The sequence below is a fragment of the Pyrus communis genome, chromosome 8, assembly GCF_963583255.1.
Source record: "Pyrus communis chromosome 8, drPyrComm1.1, whole genome shotgun sequence".
NCBI classification, from domain to species: domain Eukaryota; kingdom Viridiplantae; phylum Streptophyta; class Magnoliopsida; order Rosales; family Rosaceae; genus Pyrus; species Pyrus communis.
Genome location: NC_084810.1, coordinates 2,807,022 through 2,825,355, shown reverse-complemented (window position 1 = coordinate 2,825,355; position 18,334 = coordinate 2,807,022). Strand labels below are relative to the sequence as shown.

Below are 18,334 nucleotides of genomic sequence, written 5' to 3'. Positions count from 1 at the left end.
CATCTCTTGTAAAGTGGAATATCCACTTACATATAAATGACGAGTTTCAAGTTGATCATTCCATCCCGGGTACACGTGTCTGAAATGTGATGATACAAAAAATACAAGTAATTAAATAATAAAAAATATTTCCCAATTTTTTATAAGAGGATGTAATAGCTAGTAAAGTGGTTCCAATTAGGAACAAATGAGAAGATGCCACGTCATTTGAGATTGAAGTTTCGGGACAGGTTTGGTATCTCCTATAATATTACTATTATTATAGTGGCACACAAAGTTTGAAACTATCTTTTTGAAACAATTTTAAAGTTGTCGCAACAAAGTTATTCCAGTTGTTACAGAAGAGAAGAGAACATCTGGACTGTAAAATAAAACATGCATGCCGTGTTAAACAAATCAATAATGTAGGTACCAAGTAACATGCTAATTAATAATAAATTATCCATTTATTTAATAAATTTAGATGAGTAAATCATATCTGATTGAATATATTTTGTAGGTATGGTCTTTAATTGAATATTAAGAAATTGAAGGTTTTGAATATGAAATTTCTTCAGGAAAAATGCTTATTTGCAAGTGGGGAATGAAAGTATTATTCCACTAGCTATAGTTACAAGTTTTAGGTGAAGTAGCCCACCTAAATCCAGGTTGCTGTTACCAAACTACACTTCAAAACCTCTTCTCTTGCACGAGCCTGGCAACTTTGATATCTACTCACCAAAACCATTGTCCAAACAAGCAACTCTCAGATAGTCTCGTCCTACATGGTAAAACGACTTACATGCCCCCAACTATTTAACGTACGTTGTATTGCCAGAAATAATTCATTGAGTAGTACTGTTAATCCATGAATATGTATAGGACTCATTACAATGGAATGACAATAAATAATTATTAAGTTAATATCAATATTGATTAAATTATGAGAATATATTGATGTCCTTATTCTTCATCAACTTTTGTCGCAACTGCTATGTATATCCGTCATAACTAATCAAAGTTTATGTAAAACGATATGCGCACCAAACTGTGGTTGAAGGGTGGTAATTCCAGAAGGAGCATGAGCATAGGATGGAGAAAGCTTAAAGGTGAAGTGTTGTAAGATCAATGCTACGGCCAGTTTTGCTTCCATCATAGCAAAGTTTTGTCCAATGCAAATCCGTGCACCCCCTCCAAAGGGGAAGTATGTAAGTTTGTTCTTTGTTGCCTTTGAAACTCCTTCTGCAAACCTCATTGGCTTAAACTGCGTTGCATCATCACCCCACAATTCTTTGTCATGCTGAATTAGTACTGTGGGCAGGGAAATTTCGACTCCAGCCGGTAATGAGAATTCTGTAAATTGTGTTTTCTTGTGAATCATTCGAGAGAGTGTAACAATTGATGGATATAATCGTAGAGCTTCAAGTAAAATCATGGTTACCTGGAGAGTTATAAAACCAAACCAATACATATTAAGTTAAACTTAAATTCATATCCATCTTCAACATCAAAGGACCATCGAATTAAACAAAAAATGAGATGAACTAACCTAAAATTGTACAAAAGAAAATGTGCATTAGGAGTCTGAACGAGCTTATGGAAGCTTGGAGAAATGTTCTCTCACCAGCCTATATTCAACTTGACATGCTTAATTATGTTGTTAGAATGTAAATCACAACTGCCTATCAGATTTGGTTTCCCAATAAGTGTAGTTCATATTCACTTTATAGCAACATACGCATTTTCCTATCGCATACATTTGGTAAACAAAAATAACTCCAAGGTTTGATGATTCCGCCATGCATAACATCAAAATGTTTTTCTAGCGAGAATATGTCATTTTGATATTTGATTAATTTGTTTTATTTTCGCTTGTAAACCTAATGAAAATGTTCAAATTAAAATATAAATGAACGTTTTTTATTTTAAATATTTAAAAAAAAAAATGTAAAATGTGAATGTATACACATTCTATACTTACAACTTTAAGGTGATTTAGCCCATCAACGTCTGGTTTTTCCCCTCCAAAGACTTGCAAAACCTCTTCTCTTGCACGATCTTGCCAATTCTGGTTTTCACTTAGTAAAACCATCGTCCAAACCAGCAATGTTGAAGTGGTCTCTTGCCCGGCAAAGTAAAACAGCTTACACTCACCAAGAATGTCTTGAATGCTCATTCCAACTTCTTTTTTGTTCCCATGTTCCTTTATTTCCTTGTTGTTGGACTCCAAGAGCAAACCTAATAAGTCATCTTTTGCGGCTTCGCCTGCCTTGATCGCCTCTTCTCTTTTATTTATAATACCCATTAATAACTCTCTTACTTCGTTGTCAACTCCTTTCAACCTCTTATTCATCTTGGTTGGTAGAAATCTGCATAATAGAAGTATATGTTATTCCAATGGGTTTTGTAAGCTATAGATACGATATTATCGAAGAAAACGAGTACATTTAAATTGATTAATATGGATGTGAAAAGAAAAAAAACCCAATTATGAGATTTAACTTGTAGAGAACCCGCCTCTCGTAGGGACTTTTTCTACTGAAATATTGGTTTCTCTAATAACTTCTCCTAACAACCTTTCACACTATTTACAAATGACACAAAAAGTTTTGGATGATAGTTATTTACCAGCTTAATAAAAGAATAAGAGTATGCTATGCTTACCTAATTTTCATACCATGTTTGTACCATTTTTCTAAGAGGTAGGGTCCACCAATACAAGTTGGTCTCAATCCTACAAAAGGATGGTACCAATGTGATATGAAAAGTTTGATAAGAGTGTTGAGAATGAATTCCATATTGATGGAAAGAGAGACTTTACATGAGTTTATAAGTAAGTTGGATTACTCTCTATATTGCCAATTGGTTTTATGACGGAACCTCAACTTTATTATTTTAAAGAAAATATAAATTTACCTCCATCCTGGAATGTAAACACTTTGTTTCGTTTTCATTGTAAGTTCTATTTGCAGTTTCAAGAGTTGAAATATTTCTCTTCCTTCTTTGTAGCTACTTCCAAATGATGTTCGTGAAATCACATCTGCTGTCATATTTTGAAGATAAGGCCACACATCCAACTCATATGAACTCTCTTTGGACACCAAGCTCTCCCATTCCTCAATCATCTCGCTGCAACTTTGGTAAATTGCGGGTAACATACGCTATAGCAAACAAAGAACAACAAAAAATGGAAGAAAAAAAAAGCCGAAATGATCAATTCCATGATATAATGCACACCTAATATTAATCCGATCGAATCAAACTGTTAAAACTTGAGAAATTAATTTAAATAATGGATACTGTCAAGAGTATGTATATATAATACCTTCAGCTTCTCTGAATGGAATGCTGGGTTAATAATTTTTCGGTGTTTTGCCCATTTCTCACCTCCATAGTTTGCTAGACCTGTTAGTAACAACTTGACTAGCGGGTTTGCTGTTAGCTTCGGAAAATCTTCGTGCTTTGTAAAGATGTTTTTCAAATCTTCTGGATTTGTGATATTAACCCTTGGTGTTGGGCCAATCCAAATGAAAGAATTCTTACCTGCATTTTTATATTTTACCATAAACGTTTTAATATATAAGAACTTCTTTACAAGAAGTCATCGGCAGCGTCTTACCACTTCTATATATCAGATTGTGAATATTTTTACAAACTGTCACCAAAAGCTATCTTATTTTTGTAAGGGAAGATTATACTTAGCAGCGAATATTGACATAAGGATGGTATTGATCTGTACAAGGAAATGACGAAAGATAATTAACATACCATAAGTGCTCACAGATTGGTGGGCATAAGGGAGGACTCGTGGCGCTGTATCATGGGAGAGGTTCATGGGTTTAGACACTGCTTCTTTTAGCATCATGGATATTTCTTTCAGGTCTCCTGACCAAAGCCTGTATGAATTGCCAGCAAGTCCTTGTTGCCTAAGGCATTTTTCTAGCTTCTTCGGCCTCAGCCACACCCAATTCAGCACCCTCCATGCGCATGCTACTACGCTGACCAAAACAACACTTAGAACAACACTAAAAGGCGCCATTGAAACTTCCATTGGTGTGATAGAGAAGAGAGAGAGAGATGGAGTTCATCCGTACAAGTCCTTCCACAATTTTAGCGAGTGTGTGATCCTTTTGATTAAGAACAAAATATTTTTGTCCTTCTCAATCAACACCTATATCACTGTACTGGTGGAGAAGTTTGTCTTACAACTAAAATATATACGGTAAGATCATCCATCTATTAAATGCTTTATTACATTTTCAAATAATGTGCCAACCGTCTTATAAAAGCTTTGTTATATAAATATATCTTGTTTTTGTGCGTAGTAAGAGTTGAGTTGATGGGCTAATTTTGTTAAATTTGATGGCATCATTAGTCTAAAAAATACTTGTTATGCATACAAAAAGTTAATCAGTCAATAATTAAAAGTTTCTTACATGATAAATTAGTGATAAGAGGATATCTGGTTTTTGATACGAGTTCAGCCAGGACGAGTGCATTTGACTTTGTGGTCCTTGTTGTGGTGGGGTATCCTTTTTTAGGAATCCTTGGACTAATTTTGTGATGAGTTCAGCCATGACGAGTGCATTTCACTTTGTGGTCTTTTGTGGTGGTGCCGTTCTTCCTTTTAACAATCGCAAATTTCCTTGCCGACATATCACATCAGAAGTGTAATAATATGACAAGGATTGTCTGTCCTCTCACTTCTCGTGTTTTTTTTATGTTATCTTGTTTTGTGTAATCACGGTTAAGTCACGTCAACATTTTATATTACTATTTATTTTTGTCTTATTGTCTTTATAAAAAATAATATAAAATGTTGACGTGGCTTAATCATCATGATCACACAAATAGGAGGGCACAAGAAGTGGGAGGGCAGACAATCCTTGTCTGTAATAATAGGACCTAGCTTCTCTGCCCTCTCACTTCTCAGACACTCCCATCCCCTCCTATTTTGTGCGGTCAGATAAAAGTAATAATAATATAAAATGTTGACGTGATTTAACTGTAATTGCACAAATAAGAGAAGATGAGAGTGTATAGGAAGTGGAAGGGCAGAGAAGCCATGTCTGTAATACTAATGGATTCCATAGTGGGAATAAGAGGTGACGTTTATTGTCGAGCATATGAGCAAAGATGCATATGAAGACACAGGGTCAAACTTTTGGAAAGATAGGTAGTGAATGATTTTCTTCTATTCATTTGAAGAATGCAGTCATCTATCATGCATAAAAGGAAAAATAACTCAACTTTTTCATTGACGGTTTTGGAGAATGACTTAAAAACAAACAAGTGTCCTTGAAAAATAATTATAGCCCATAATAGTTGAGTTTACAACTGTTAAGAATTATCTTTGTCATATAATTGTAATATTTTACTTTCCTGATTTTGTCTAAGATCAAATCTCATCAAAGATGAATCACGGATTCCTAGCCTTAGAAATAGGTGTGGTTGAATGGTGTGTGTATACATATATATATTATATATATCTTGTATTGTTGACAATGAAAATAACCAAAAAATCATTCACCAAATTATTTATTAAATATTTATTCAAGTTATAAATCTCCTATTTTTAAAATAAATACTATTAAACTATAAGACTAAATCATATTTTTGAAAATCACAAAGCACAATTCTCAAAATTTTTCCGCTGCCAGAAAACACAAAATCCAGTTTTCAACACTACACTACAAGAAAAGTCTAGACCCAATACCAAGATTTTTCCACAGGATCAAATGCATATTTGAGTAAGCCATCAGACTTTCGTTGGGCTGATGTCCCATGGCAGCAAATGAATCATCAGATGCATCACAGCAAATGCATCATCATCGTAACATGAAGTCAAAGCATGCTGCCAACAAATGCAGCCAACGCATCTGCCAGTAATGCAGCCAACGCATCTGCCAGCGCGGACGACAAGGCACCTGCCTTCTTACATGCTGCCAACACAGCAGATGTCTCTGCAGGTCCGGCCCAGACCTCCAATTGAGGCCAGCAGTCTCAAAATTTTCATGCGCTGGCCCAGTTCTCCAATTCACAATCTTCTCAACTGAACCCAATAAATGGGTTTTCTGCAAAAAAAGCATCAACAACTCGCTCACACCATATTTATAACAAATGCAAACCGCGTCTTTAGTAAGAACAATTCCTATGCAAATGATTCAGGTATGTCACCCTTTAGAGATGTCTAAATTAATTCTACTTTAACTTTGGATTTTGACTGGCGGAGCTACTGACCACATTTCACCAAAGACAGAATCTTGCCCAATACCCACTGTTAATTTACCCACCGGATCGTTCCAATCACTTCCACCGGCATTGGACCTTTCAATTCAGATATCATCTTTGACAAAGTTTTATGTGTTTCCTCTTTTCGCTTAAATCTCATGTTTGTCAGTAAAGTCACAAATTTTTTAAATTGTTGTGTCCTTTTGTTTCCCACTTTTTGTGTCTTGCAGGACATGGCTACGGGGAAGATGATTGGTTTGGGTAAACAACACGGTGGTCTCTATTACGTGTCTGCATTACAAAGGACACGTGTCTCAAATCAAGTCTCTCTCCCTACATTCCATCTAAGGTTCATCTATGGTAACGCAATCTAAACACTTCACTTTTCTTGGCCACTGCTTGAGTCTAAAGTCATTGACTAACTTGACCGTCGGAGAACCTTTGGCCGGCACACCCCTAATATTAGGCTTGCTCACGATTGTTTATTGCTTTGCAGGTTGCTCAAGTTTGTGCTCAACCACCACTTACAGCGAGATGCAAAATTGGTTCCAACGAAGGAGGATATTCGAGATAAAGAAAGAGTGGCCACAATTGAAGATAAGATGAGAGAAAATCGAATAAGGTCGTTTGGACATGTGAATTGAAGACCTATAGATAGGTGTGGGTTCAAAAAACCGAAAACCAAAAAAAAGGGACCGAACACCAAACCTAAACTGAAAAACCAAAAACCAAAAAAGGAAAAACTGAACCAAACCAAACTTTATTGGTTCGGTTTCATTTTTGAAGGTTTGGAAATCAAACCGAATCCTTACACTTTATGAATGTATGCCCAACTTATTTCTTTTGTGAAACTTTGTTGCCAAGTTTGAAACTTAGCCTAGGGATTTTTCAAGGAGCATAATTGGTTCAATTAGGGAGGATATTCCATTGGTTATGCAGGAAAGTTTTGGAATGCTTTGGAACTTGGAAGAGTTTCTCTATTTGTTTGCTTTTTGAATGGATACGGTGATCATTTTCTTTGCAATTGAGGTTGTTGATAGAATATGATTGGTTTATATGATCTTGTATATGTACAACTATCTTCCTACTTTCCCCATTTTCTTATTCTTAGTCTACCAATGCAAGCCTCTTTTCTAAACTTCATATTAAAAAAAAGATAAGTTTTATAAAATAAAAAAATCGAAACCGTACTGAAACCGAACCAAACAAAACCAAACCGAAAAAAACTGAACCGAACCGAAGTTTTGGTTGGGTTTCGGTTTTAGGAAAAAAATGAATCGAATGAAATTGAACCCACCCCTACCTATAGATACTCCGGTTAGAAATGCGATTATGAGATAGGGGCTTAGGGAAAAAGGTGTAGAGAAAGACTTATTAAGACTTAGAAAGAGACTTTAAGAAAAGACATTGAGTACTTGAGTTAAAGAAAGACTTGGCTAAAAATAGAGCACAGTGGTTTTCTATGATTCGTATAAACGACCCCACTTAGTAGGATAAAGTTTTCATCATTGTCGAATGTAATTTATATAAAAGTTAGTGCAAAAAATATCATTAGACCGATCCAATTCTCATACAACCACCTTCACACATCCCATTTTACTTCACACACTCTAAAAAACTATAAAACTGAGAGTTAAAATAGGATGTGTGGAAATCACCACACCTTTATTAATTTAGCATCATTATATCTATAGTTTTATAATACATCGTTTAATACAAACGCATGACCATCTTTATTAGTTTGATATCCATTCTTCATCAACTTTTTCATCAACTTTTGTGCAACGGCCAAATCAATCATAACTACTGTTCTAAAAATCCTCACCTAGTGGCGGCCTAGGTGCTAGGCGGCTGGCCACCGCCCGATTAATGCCTAAGAGTTTGAAAATTAAGAAAGGGGGCCTAAACCTGGTGAGGCACCTGCCTAGTTTGTCTAGACCCGTCTAGACACCCGTCTAGGTTGTGACTCATTTAGGCAGAAAATAGATAACTTTCATTTTGCATTTTATTTTTTTTTCAATAAATTGTAAGAGACTTGTTGAATACTTAAATGAGCACACATTATATGCTTGTTTTCCATGTTTTTATATGTCCAATACTTCATAATTTATGTGTCATTTTATTTTGTAGTTTATGATGAAATTATATATATTGTAAGTATAAACTACACTTATTTACATGAAATATAATGGATTTAGTTAAATCCGCCTAGTCTGCCTAGGCACCCGCCTAAACCCCGCCTAGCCGCCTAGGCACTAAACCCCAGCTCGCTGTCCGACTAGCGCCTAGTATTTTTTAGAACCTTGATCATAACTAATCAAAGTTTGTGTAAAATGATATGGGCACCAAACTGTGGTTGAAGGGTGATTTTTCTAGAAGAAGCATGAGCATAGCCTAGCCACCTTTCCAGGTTGCGACTTACTTAGGTAGAAAATAGATAACTTTCATTTTGCATTGTATTTTTTTTTAATAAATTGTAAGAGACTTGTTGAATACTTAAATGAGCACACATTATATACTTGTTCCCCATGTTTTCATTATGTCCAATACTTCATAATATATGTGTCATTCTATGTTGTAGTTTATGATGAAATTATATATATTTTAAGTATAAACATACACTTATTTACATGAAATATAATGAATTTAGTTAAATCTGCCTAGTCTGCCTAGGAGCCCGCCTAGATCCCGCATAGCTGCCTAGGCGCTAAGCCCCAACTCGCCGTCCGACTAGTGCCTATCGTCTTTTAAAACCTTGATCATAACTAATCAAAGTTTGTGTAAAATGATATGGGCACCAAACTGTGGTTGAAGGGTGATTTTTCTAGAAGGAGCATGAGCATAGGATGGAGAAAGCTCAAAGGTGAAGTGTTGTAAGATCAATGTTAAGGCCAGTTTTGCTTCCATCATAGCAAAGTTTTGTCCAATGCAAATCCGTGCACCCCCTCCAAAAGGGAAGTATATAAGTTTGTTCTTTGTTGCTTTTGAAACTCCATCTGAAAACCTCTCTGGCTTAAACTGCGTTGCATCATCACACCACAATTCTTTGTCATGGTGAACTAGTACTGTGGGCAAGGAAATTTCGGCCCCAGCCGGTAATGAGAATTCTACAAATTGTGTTTTCTTGTGAATCGTTCGAGTGAGCATAACAACTGGTGGGTATAATCGTAGAGCTTCAAGTAAAATCATGGTTACCTGTAGAGTTATACAACCAAACAATACATAATTAAGTTAAGATTGGCTTGTATAATACAAATTCGTATTCATCTTCAACATCAAAGGACCATCGAATTAAACAAAAAAATGAGATGGAAGAAATTTAAAATTGTACGAAAGAAAATGCGCATCAGGAGTCTCAACGAGCTTATGCAAACTTGGAGAAATGTTCTCTTACCAGACTATATTCAACCTGACATGCTTAATTATGTTGTTAGAATGTGAGTCACAATCATCCATCAGATTTGATTTCCCAAAAAGTGTAGTTCATGTTCACTTTGTAGCTAGCAACATACTTTTGGTAAACAAAAGTAACTCTAGTGTTTGATGATTTCCACCATGCATGACATCAAAATGTTTTTATAGCGAGAATATATCTAAAAATATTTGATTAATTTGTTTTATGTTTCTTTTAAACCTAACGAAAATTTTCAAGTAAATATAGAACTTTTGTTTTTGAGGTAAATGTTTCTTTTTTTGAATGTGAAATGTAGATGTAAACGCATTCAATACTTACAACTTTCAGGTGATTTAGCCCATCAAAATCTGGTTTGTTGCCTCCAAAGACTTGCAAAACCTCTTCTCTTGCACGATCTTGCCAATTCTGGTTTTCACTTAGTAAAACCATCGTCCAAACCAGCAATACTGAAGTGGTCTCTTGCCCGGCAAAGTAAAACAGCTTGCACTCCTCAAGAACGTCTTGAGTGCTCATTCCAACTTTTCTTTTGTTCCCATGTTCCTTAATTTCCTTGAAGTTGGAATCCAAAAGCAAACCTAACAAGTCATCTTTTGTGGCTTTGCCTGCCTTGATCGCCTCTTCTCTTTTATTTATAATACCCATGAGTAACTCTCTGATTTTTTTGTCAACTCCTTTCATCCTCTTATTCATCTTGGTTGGTAGAAACCTACACAATAGCAGTATTATTCCAATGGATTTTGTAAGATATATACACACGATATGATTGAAGAAAGCGAGTAAATTTAAGTTGATTAATATGGATGTGAAGAAAAAAAAAAAAAAAAAAAAAAAAACTCAAGTGTGAGATTTAACTTGTAGAGAACCCGCCTCTCGTAGGGATTTTTTTTCTACTGAAATATTGGTTCTCTAATAACTTTACCAAACAAAACCCTTCACACTATTTACAAATGACACAAAAAGCTTTGGATAATATGCTTTTATTTTCGTTGGATCACTACAAGAAAACAAGCCATAGGGCACCGGTCACCGATTTCAGTCGTTCACCGCTTATGTAAAGATCGACTGCATTGTTTTCAATAGTTAATTACCAGCTTAATAAAAAAAAAATAATAATAATAGGAGAGGTAATGCTAGGGAGATTAAATTTTATAAATTAAATGATGTAAAAGTTGATGATTGAATTATTACTTAAACGTTGATAAATATGTTCATTTTTATTGGTGACACATCATTTAGTTTGCAAATTTTGTCTATAAATCTAGTCTCCTTAACATTACCCTTAATAGGAGTATGTTACACTTACCACATTTCCATTCCATATTTATACTATCTTTCTATTGAAGGTAGGACCCATCAATACAAGTGAGTCTCACATCTATTACAGTGTGGTACTAATGTGATATGAAAAATGTGATAAGAGTGTTGAGAATGAATCTCACATTGTTGGGATGAGGAACCTTGCATAAGCTTATAAATAGGCTATTCATATGGCCAATTAGTTCTATGGTAGAACATTTTTATGGTATCAGAATAGGTTGTTCCACGTATGAAGCCCAATGGCCACACGTGCTCCACATCATCCCGTTTGTGTTATCAACATGTTAGGCTTGAAAGTTTGCCACACGTGAGGGGCATGTTGATAAAGAAGTTGAGTTACTCTCCATATTGCTAATTAATTTTAATTATAAAGGAACTTAAAAAGTATCATTTTTGAAAGAATATATAATTTTACCTCCATCCTGGAATGTAAACAGTTTGTATCGTTTTTATTGTAAGTTCGGTTTGCACTTTCAGGAGTTGAAATATTTCCCTTCCTTCTTTGTAGCTACTTCCAAATGATGTTCGTGAAATTACATCGGCTGTCACATTTTGAAGATAAGGCCAGACATCTAACTCACATGAACTGTCTTTGGACACCAAGCTCTCCCATTCCTCAATCATCTCGCTACAACTTTGATAAAATGACGGTAACATACGCTACAGCAAACAAAGAACAACAAAGAAGGTAAAAAAAAAAAAAAAAAAACAAAAAAAACAAAAAAAAAAAGCAGGAACGATCAATTTCATGATATAATGCACACCTAATAATAATCCGATTGAATCAAACTGTTAAAACTTCAGAAATTAACTTAAATAATGAATATTGTCAAGAGTATGTATATATAATACCTTTAGCTTCTCTGAATGGAATGCTGGGTTAACAATTCTTCGGTGTTTTGCCCATTTATCACCTTCATAGTTTGCTAGACCAGTTGCTAACAACTTGACTAGCGGATTTAGTGCTGGCTTTGGAAAATCCTCGTGCTTTGTAAAGATGTCTTTCAAATCTTCTGGATTTGTGATATTAACCCTTGGTGTTGGGCCAATCCACATAAAAGAATTCTTACCTGCATTTTTATTTTTTACCGTAAAAGTATTAACACATAAGAAATTTTTTACAAGAAGTCATCGGCAGTGTCTTACCACAGTTATAAATAAGATTGTGAATATTTTTACAAACTTTCACCAAAAGCTCTCTTATTTTGGTAAGAGAACATTATACTTAGCAGCTAATTAATATTGTCATAAGGAAAGTATTAATTCTGTACAAGGAAATGACGAAAGATAACATATATACCATAAGTGCTCACAGATTGGTGGACAAAAGGGAGGACTCGTGGCGCTGTATCGTGGGAGAGGTTCATGGGTTTAGACATTGCTTCTTTGAGCATTATGGAGCTTTCTCTCAGGTCTCCTGACCAAAGCCTGTATGAATTTCCCGCAAGTCCTTGCTGCCTCAGACATTTTTCTAGGTCCTTTGGCCTCAACCACACCCAATTCAGCACCCTCCATGCGCATGCAACTATGCTAACCAAAACAACACTTAGAACGACACTAAAAGGCTCCATGGAAAGTTCCATTGGTGTGAGAGAGAAGAGAAAGAGAGATGGAGTTCAATTGAAAGAAAGAAAATTCTTATATACTTTTGTTTTTATAATACTACATATGGAGTCTGAGTTTACTATTAAATGGCTTCAATATTGTATGAAACTCGATGAACTCCTTATCCCCCAAATCCATACAAGTCCTTCCACAAATTTTATCGTGTGTTCCTTTTGATTAAAAACAAAATAATTTTGTCCTTCCCAATCAACACTTATCATTATACTGGTGGACAAGTTTATCTTGCAACCAAGATATATATATGGTGGGATCATCCGTCTAATAAGTGCTTTATTACATTAAAAAAAATGCACCACCTGTTGAATAAAAGCTTTGTTATATATCTTGTTTTTGTGTGTAGTAAAAGTGGAGAGGACTAATTTTGATAGATTTGGTGGCATCTTTTGTCTAATAAATATTTATTACGCATTCAAAAAGTGATTCAGTTGATAAATAAAAGTTTGTTACATATTAAATTGGTAACAAAAGAGTATCTTGTTTTTGTGTGTGTTATAAACGTGGAGTCCTTGGACTAATTTTGATAGATATGCATCCACAATTGCGCATAACCACTAATGTATGGCGGTTGTTTGAGTTTAAGATTAATAAAAAATATTTTACACATCTGAAAAAGATTTCGTCGATTGGTACGTGACTGGGTAGGCGACATGTTTGACGTGGTACGTTCAATATACCAAATCATGGTCATGAACTTGATAATTCGCCAAGGAGGTGCAATCAAGCAAGCAACAAATCATGAAATTTGTACAAGTGTATGATGTAACACGACAAACACCAAGTACCCATGTAACATTTGTGAACTCCTCTTATTTGATTTTAACTCGTAATTGAGGTTTTATGCTCATTTCTCGACGAGCACGGTTCAAGGAGTCCGTGGCAATTTTCGGATCATTTTTTTTCTTCAGTTTTTATATGATTTTATATGAATTTTACACCATATATAGTATTTTATCAAATATGTGATTCAGTATCAAAACAATGAGCACGTTTCAAGGAATCTGTAGCAATTTCAAAATTTTTTTACGATTTTTCTTTGATTTTATTCTCAAGAAAAACACATATAACCTCTTATACTCATTGCCATGTGACAACTTCTGTGTCATCACTAGGGTTTAGGGTATTATTTCATTACGTGTCACAAGGCATCATCCAAAAAATACCTGTGAGGGTAGTATCGAAATTTGGCAGTACACAACCCAAACATGTGACGCATTTTGATTGGTCCAAACTCTTGCAAAACTCAGGTGGCAGCACCTAATGACCACGTGTTATTTAACAATGAATTAATTTGACATCCGAGTTTGAATCTCAGTTTGCATCCAAGTTTCATCAACGCAACTCAACCCAAGACAACTACAAGTCCAACTTAACCCCAAGTCAACAATATAAACCCCTAAACGCAAAATGTCAACAAGTATTCATATGAACATACACCAAGCCTAAACAAAACTTTATGAATTTCGAAAAACTTAGTTCATTCATAAATTTAAACAAGCTTTCATCAACACAACTCAACCAAGTTAAAATATAACTCCATCTCGACCAAATTTAACAATACAAAACCTAAACACAACTTTCAACAAGTATTCATAAACGTATATTAATCTCAAATTTCAACAAACTTCGTCAACAAGCATGAATAATTAACCATGAATGCTAAATTAATTTTAAAAAATTGAACATAAATAAAAAGTTTACTTACTAAGGTTCCAAAATTTCAAAGTCACCAAATCAACAACCCGAAATTCAAAGTCCATTGTGTTGACAGTGTTGCCGCCATGTGTTCAACAATTAGTTTTATGCTTATGGTAAAATTTTCCCAATAGTAATTAAACTCATAAAAACTCTATAGGTTCATCCTTTTCTTTAGTTTATAAAGACCCATGCCAATCTAAGCATTATGTGTTTTTTTTTTTCCCACTTATCTAGAAGGACATAGGTTAGACTCATGTGAACAACGGGTTCGATATCAAATTATTGTTACGGACTTATTATATGATTTAGCTCAAACTTTCACCCCTTAGTATAAAATAAGGTTGCATCAAAATTATTATTCATGCCAGTACAAAAAAATCTCTAAATTTCCTCCCTTATATTTTGTTTAATAATGATCTAACTTAAAGGCCCTCCTAACCTGTATTTATGACTCCGCCATGTGATTGACCCGCTTTAGGAGGCCCAAAGGTCTTAGGTCCATTCGGTACACCCTATTTCGGTGCCGACATCGTCACACATGATGGTCCTCCACCTATTTCGATGCCGACATCGTCACACAGACGGCTGCGAGGTGCACCGACCTTGGAGATGTTACGGAGCCTTTAGGCCATCTCCAACCGAAAGATCCAGAGGGTCAGAGGGCCGAAAATAGCCTGAAAACTGTTTCCAACCAAGGGCTAGGCCAGAGGGCTGTGGAATCTGAGAGGGCCCCAAGGAATCAAAGAGGGCTAGAGGGCTGGCAAAAAAATATAGCATTCCTGTCGGTTATAACCGACAGGATTGTTTAAATAAAAAATTTGAATGCCTAGCCGTTGCATTCAAATTTTTTTTTTTTTTAATTTTTTTTTTTTAGGTTTTTTGGGCCAATTTTCTTTTTAAATTCTTAAAAATTCTAATTTTTTTGGTTTTTTAGGCTAGTTATCGTTGTAGTTTTTAAATTTATGTTGTTGGATTTGAATTTAAGTTGTTGTAGTTTTTAAATTTAAATAATAAATTATGTTTGGCTCTATGACCCTTTGACCCTCGGTTGGAGACGGTTTTTCGTGACAGGGCTAAAATGAGCCCTATGGCCCTTTGACCCTCGGTTGGAGACGGAGACAAATATGGCCATGTACTGTTCATTAAAATATTAATATCTTGAAGAATCTTGGAGGGCCAGAAAGCTAAAACGAGCGCTCTGACCAGCCATCGGTTGGAGATGATTTTAGGATGCCCTAATCCAACGAGATTCTTTGGGGAATCTCTTGGATTCTAGTCGTCATAGACAACCCCACCATCACGGGACGGCGGCTTCTGGTGTCATGTTGGCTAGCTAGTCCTCACAGTCTTAGGGTTTCCTCGGTTTATGGCGAGAAGATAGGGTGGCCTTGGCGTCGGGAGGTTAGGAGCACTACTGTAAAAAACGACTTGTTGTCTAGGCCAAGGCTAGGGTTTGGTGACCTAGCACGTTGCTTGGTACATCTCATCATCTCGCCATGGGGTGCGTCTTCCAACTGCGGCTATGACGGGTTTTAGGGTTTTAGAAATAAAAAATGCTATTCTTACCATCTCTCTAATAAAGATGAGATTCAAATACATTGGCGGATCCTATCTCTATTAGAGAGATGATACAACTAGGTAGCAAATGTAACCTTACTCTTTTGAAATTCCTTTTTTCTTTTTTCTTTTGATATTCCCACACAAACATCAACAAGTAATTTGCATATAATGAAGCATAGTAATCTTAGTATACAAAGCATGAAATAAAAATAAAAATCAAAGGGATTAGGTTTCGAGTTGCTTTTATTTTATTTTATTTGAACAAACAATATTATTTATACTAAGGAGGAGGAGGTGAGCTTAGTCTGATAATGAGCTAGTAATAATGTTATTCAAATTCACATTTGGTGAGAATTGAACTTAAGACCTTTTACTTATAAGTAATACAAGTCATGAAGGATTTGATCTCTACAAACACATACTCAATTCTTATTTCTAGTTTACACAATCACATTCCTATATAATAACACTGTTTACAACACACATGATAATACATCCTTCATAAAGCGAAAAAAGGGAAAAGACCCAAACGAAAAAGTTCTTATAATCTTTACTCGTGTCAGGCCAAACCAAAGTGAGAAATCATTTTAAACACCCACGTATGAAATCGTTCATCAAATATCGCTCCACGCAACGCTTGAGTATATACACACAGGAAAGTTGCCGATAGATACTGATATATACTTTTTTCTTTTCGATTTTTTTTTTCTTTTTCATTTCTTTTTTCATATATTTTTTTTCTTTAGTAATAGTTGTTGTCATGCTATGTCAGTTCCCTTAAACTTTCTATCCAACCCATGTAACGAGCTTTAGGTCAATGTCTCCCAAACCCTAAGGCTTTAGGGCACTAGGTGTAGAAAACCTCTAACGACTTATTAACTCGAGCTAAAAAGGCTAGGAAACCAACTAACCACCATGCCCCATGCCAAGACTCTACCGTTTGATGTGAGAATCACTACTGATTAGGCAAAACTGGCCCGGTTACTAAGCAAAGCCTCAGGTGGAACAATTATTACTTTATTATAACAAAAGCTAAACTTTACTTTATTTAGAACAAAAATTAAAAATTACATAGACGAAAAGCAAGTATTTCAGTCTCACTCCTCACAAACCATGTTGATGTGAATGTGCAATTTTCAAAGTATAACTCATGAATTAGTGTCTAAGCAAAAATAAATAGAAACTACTCTATTGTGGGATTAACCTTCACCATGTCCATTTGTTCTAACGTTTAAAATCATCTATGGATATTAACTTAAAAAGAATGAAATTTTTTATTGACACAAAAATTAAAAACCTAACATTTTTTATTTCCCAAAAAGGAAAAGAAATAATTAAAAATAAAGAATAAAAATAAAAATCCCCATCTCCCCGGCAACGGCGCCAATTTCTTCATAGGTTTTTTACCACTTGAAAAAGTGGGGATAAAAGCACCTATAAATACTTGCAAGAGTATAAGGTATCGTAGTATAGTAGCTCAAATAAGGTTGTTTTCCACAGGGATTGAATGAATAATTGATGTTAAAACCAAATCTTAATTAATTATTTGAAAACAAAGTTTGGAAAATGTTGATTTTATGACCTAAAATATTAAAAACGAATTTAATTAAAAACAATTAAATAAATTAGCAAAGTAAATAAAACAAAAGAAAATAATTTGAAAAGCAATTGAAGCACCAGGGTTCCGCTGTCACCATTAGCAATCCTATGTAGTTTTACCAATTACTTATGATTACCCATGCAACTTTGAAGGTTAAGTTTTCCTAATGTATATTCTACTTGTGGCATTCAAATCAAATATAAACATGCATGACTCATTAAGCTTTGTGAAAACCCTTTGAAAAACTATGCAACCCCTAAGACTTGATATTCGTCCTAGGTGAACTTACAACTATCATTCACAAGAAACAATACTCAATCCTCTGGTGGCATTCCGATTGAATTGCATCCGATTACTTATCTAAACATCCTAATGATAGCTAAGTATTAAGATATAGAGACAGTTTAAACACAGTGATTAATAACTCAAAGTATGCATGCATAATATCATAAACAATTAAATAAAAACTACATATTCATGCTAAGGCTCGTGGTCTCGCCCTAGCAAAAGAAATTAGTTACGAACAATCATAAAACAAAAAGAATTTTATTGAAATAGAAAAATGATAGAAAACACCTTGAAAATAAACTTTAATCGTCAAAAGCAGTTCTCCTAACTAGTGCGTGTGTTCCCCTTAAGCCCAAATGGCTAATAAGCCTGATTTATACTAATACAAAATAAAATCCTTACTAGAAAAGTTCTTCTAAAAATTAAGAAACACAATAACTTAAAAGATTAGGACAAAATATATAACATAATATGGACTCATCAGATACACTATCAGAAATTATCATTTGTGACGAAATTTACCCGACGGATTGTTGTCGGGCAAAACCTAAGGCAACAAAATCTCATTTCTTTTGTTTTGTAGTGATATGTAATCCAAATCACCATTCATGAAAACTGGTACG

The 18,334-nt window shown here is 34.8% G+C and overlaps 2 protein-coding genes across 3 annotated transcripts; both read right to left on the bottom strand.

The window, feature by feature from the left end:
• Positions 1–629: 629 nt before the first annotated feature.
• LOC137743591 (cytochrome P450 72A397-like) lies at positions 630–4,155 on the bottom strand. The gene is made up of 5 exons (XM_068483514.1): positions 3,748–4,155; positions 3,305–3,522; positions 2,896–3,140; positions 1,961–2,348; positions 630–1,420 (listed from the first exon to the last, which is right to left on the bottom strand). Exons 1-5 carry the CDS (start codon positions 4,028–4,030, stop codon positions 995–997), a joined length of 1,560 nt encoding a protein of 519 aa, XP_068339615.1. The 5' UTR covers positions 4,031–4,155; the 3' UTR covers positions 630–994.
• Positions 4,156–8,628: 4,473 nt separating this feature from the next.
• LOC137743577 (cytochrome P450 72A397-like) lies at positions 8,629–12,566 on the bottom strand. Of its 2 annotated transcripts, none has more exons than XM_068483497.1 (5): positions 12,256–12,361; positions 11,795–12,012; positions 11,358–11,602; positions 9,944–10,331; positions 8,629–9,405 (listed from the first exon to the last, which is right to left on the bottom strand). In XM_068483497.1, exons 2-5 carry the CDS (start codon positions 11,996–11,998, stop codon positions 8,980–8,982), a joined length of 1,263 nt encoding a protein of 420 aa, XP_068339598.1. In that variant the 5' UTR covers positions 11,999–12,012; positions 12,256–12,361; the 3' UTR covers positions 8,629–8,979. The 2 variants fall into 2 exon arrangements, with proteins under 2 accessions (XP_068339598.1, XP_068339599.1); XM_068483498.1 differs by having other exon boundaries at positions 8,630–9,405; positions 12,243–12,566.
• Positions 12,567–18,334: the final 5,768 nt, after the last annotated feature.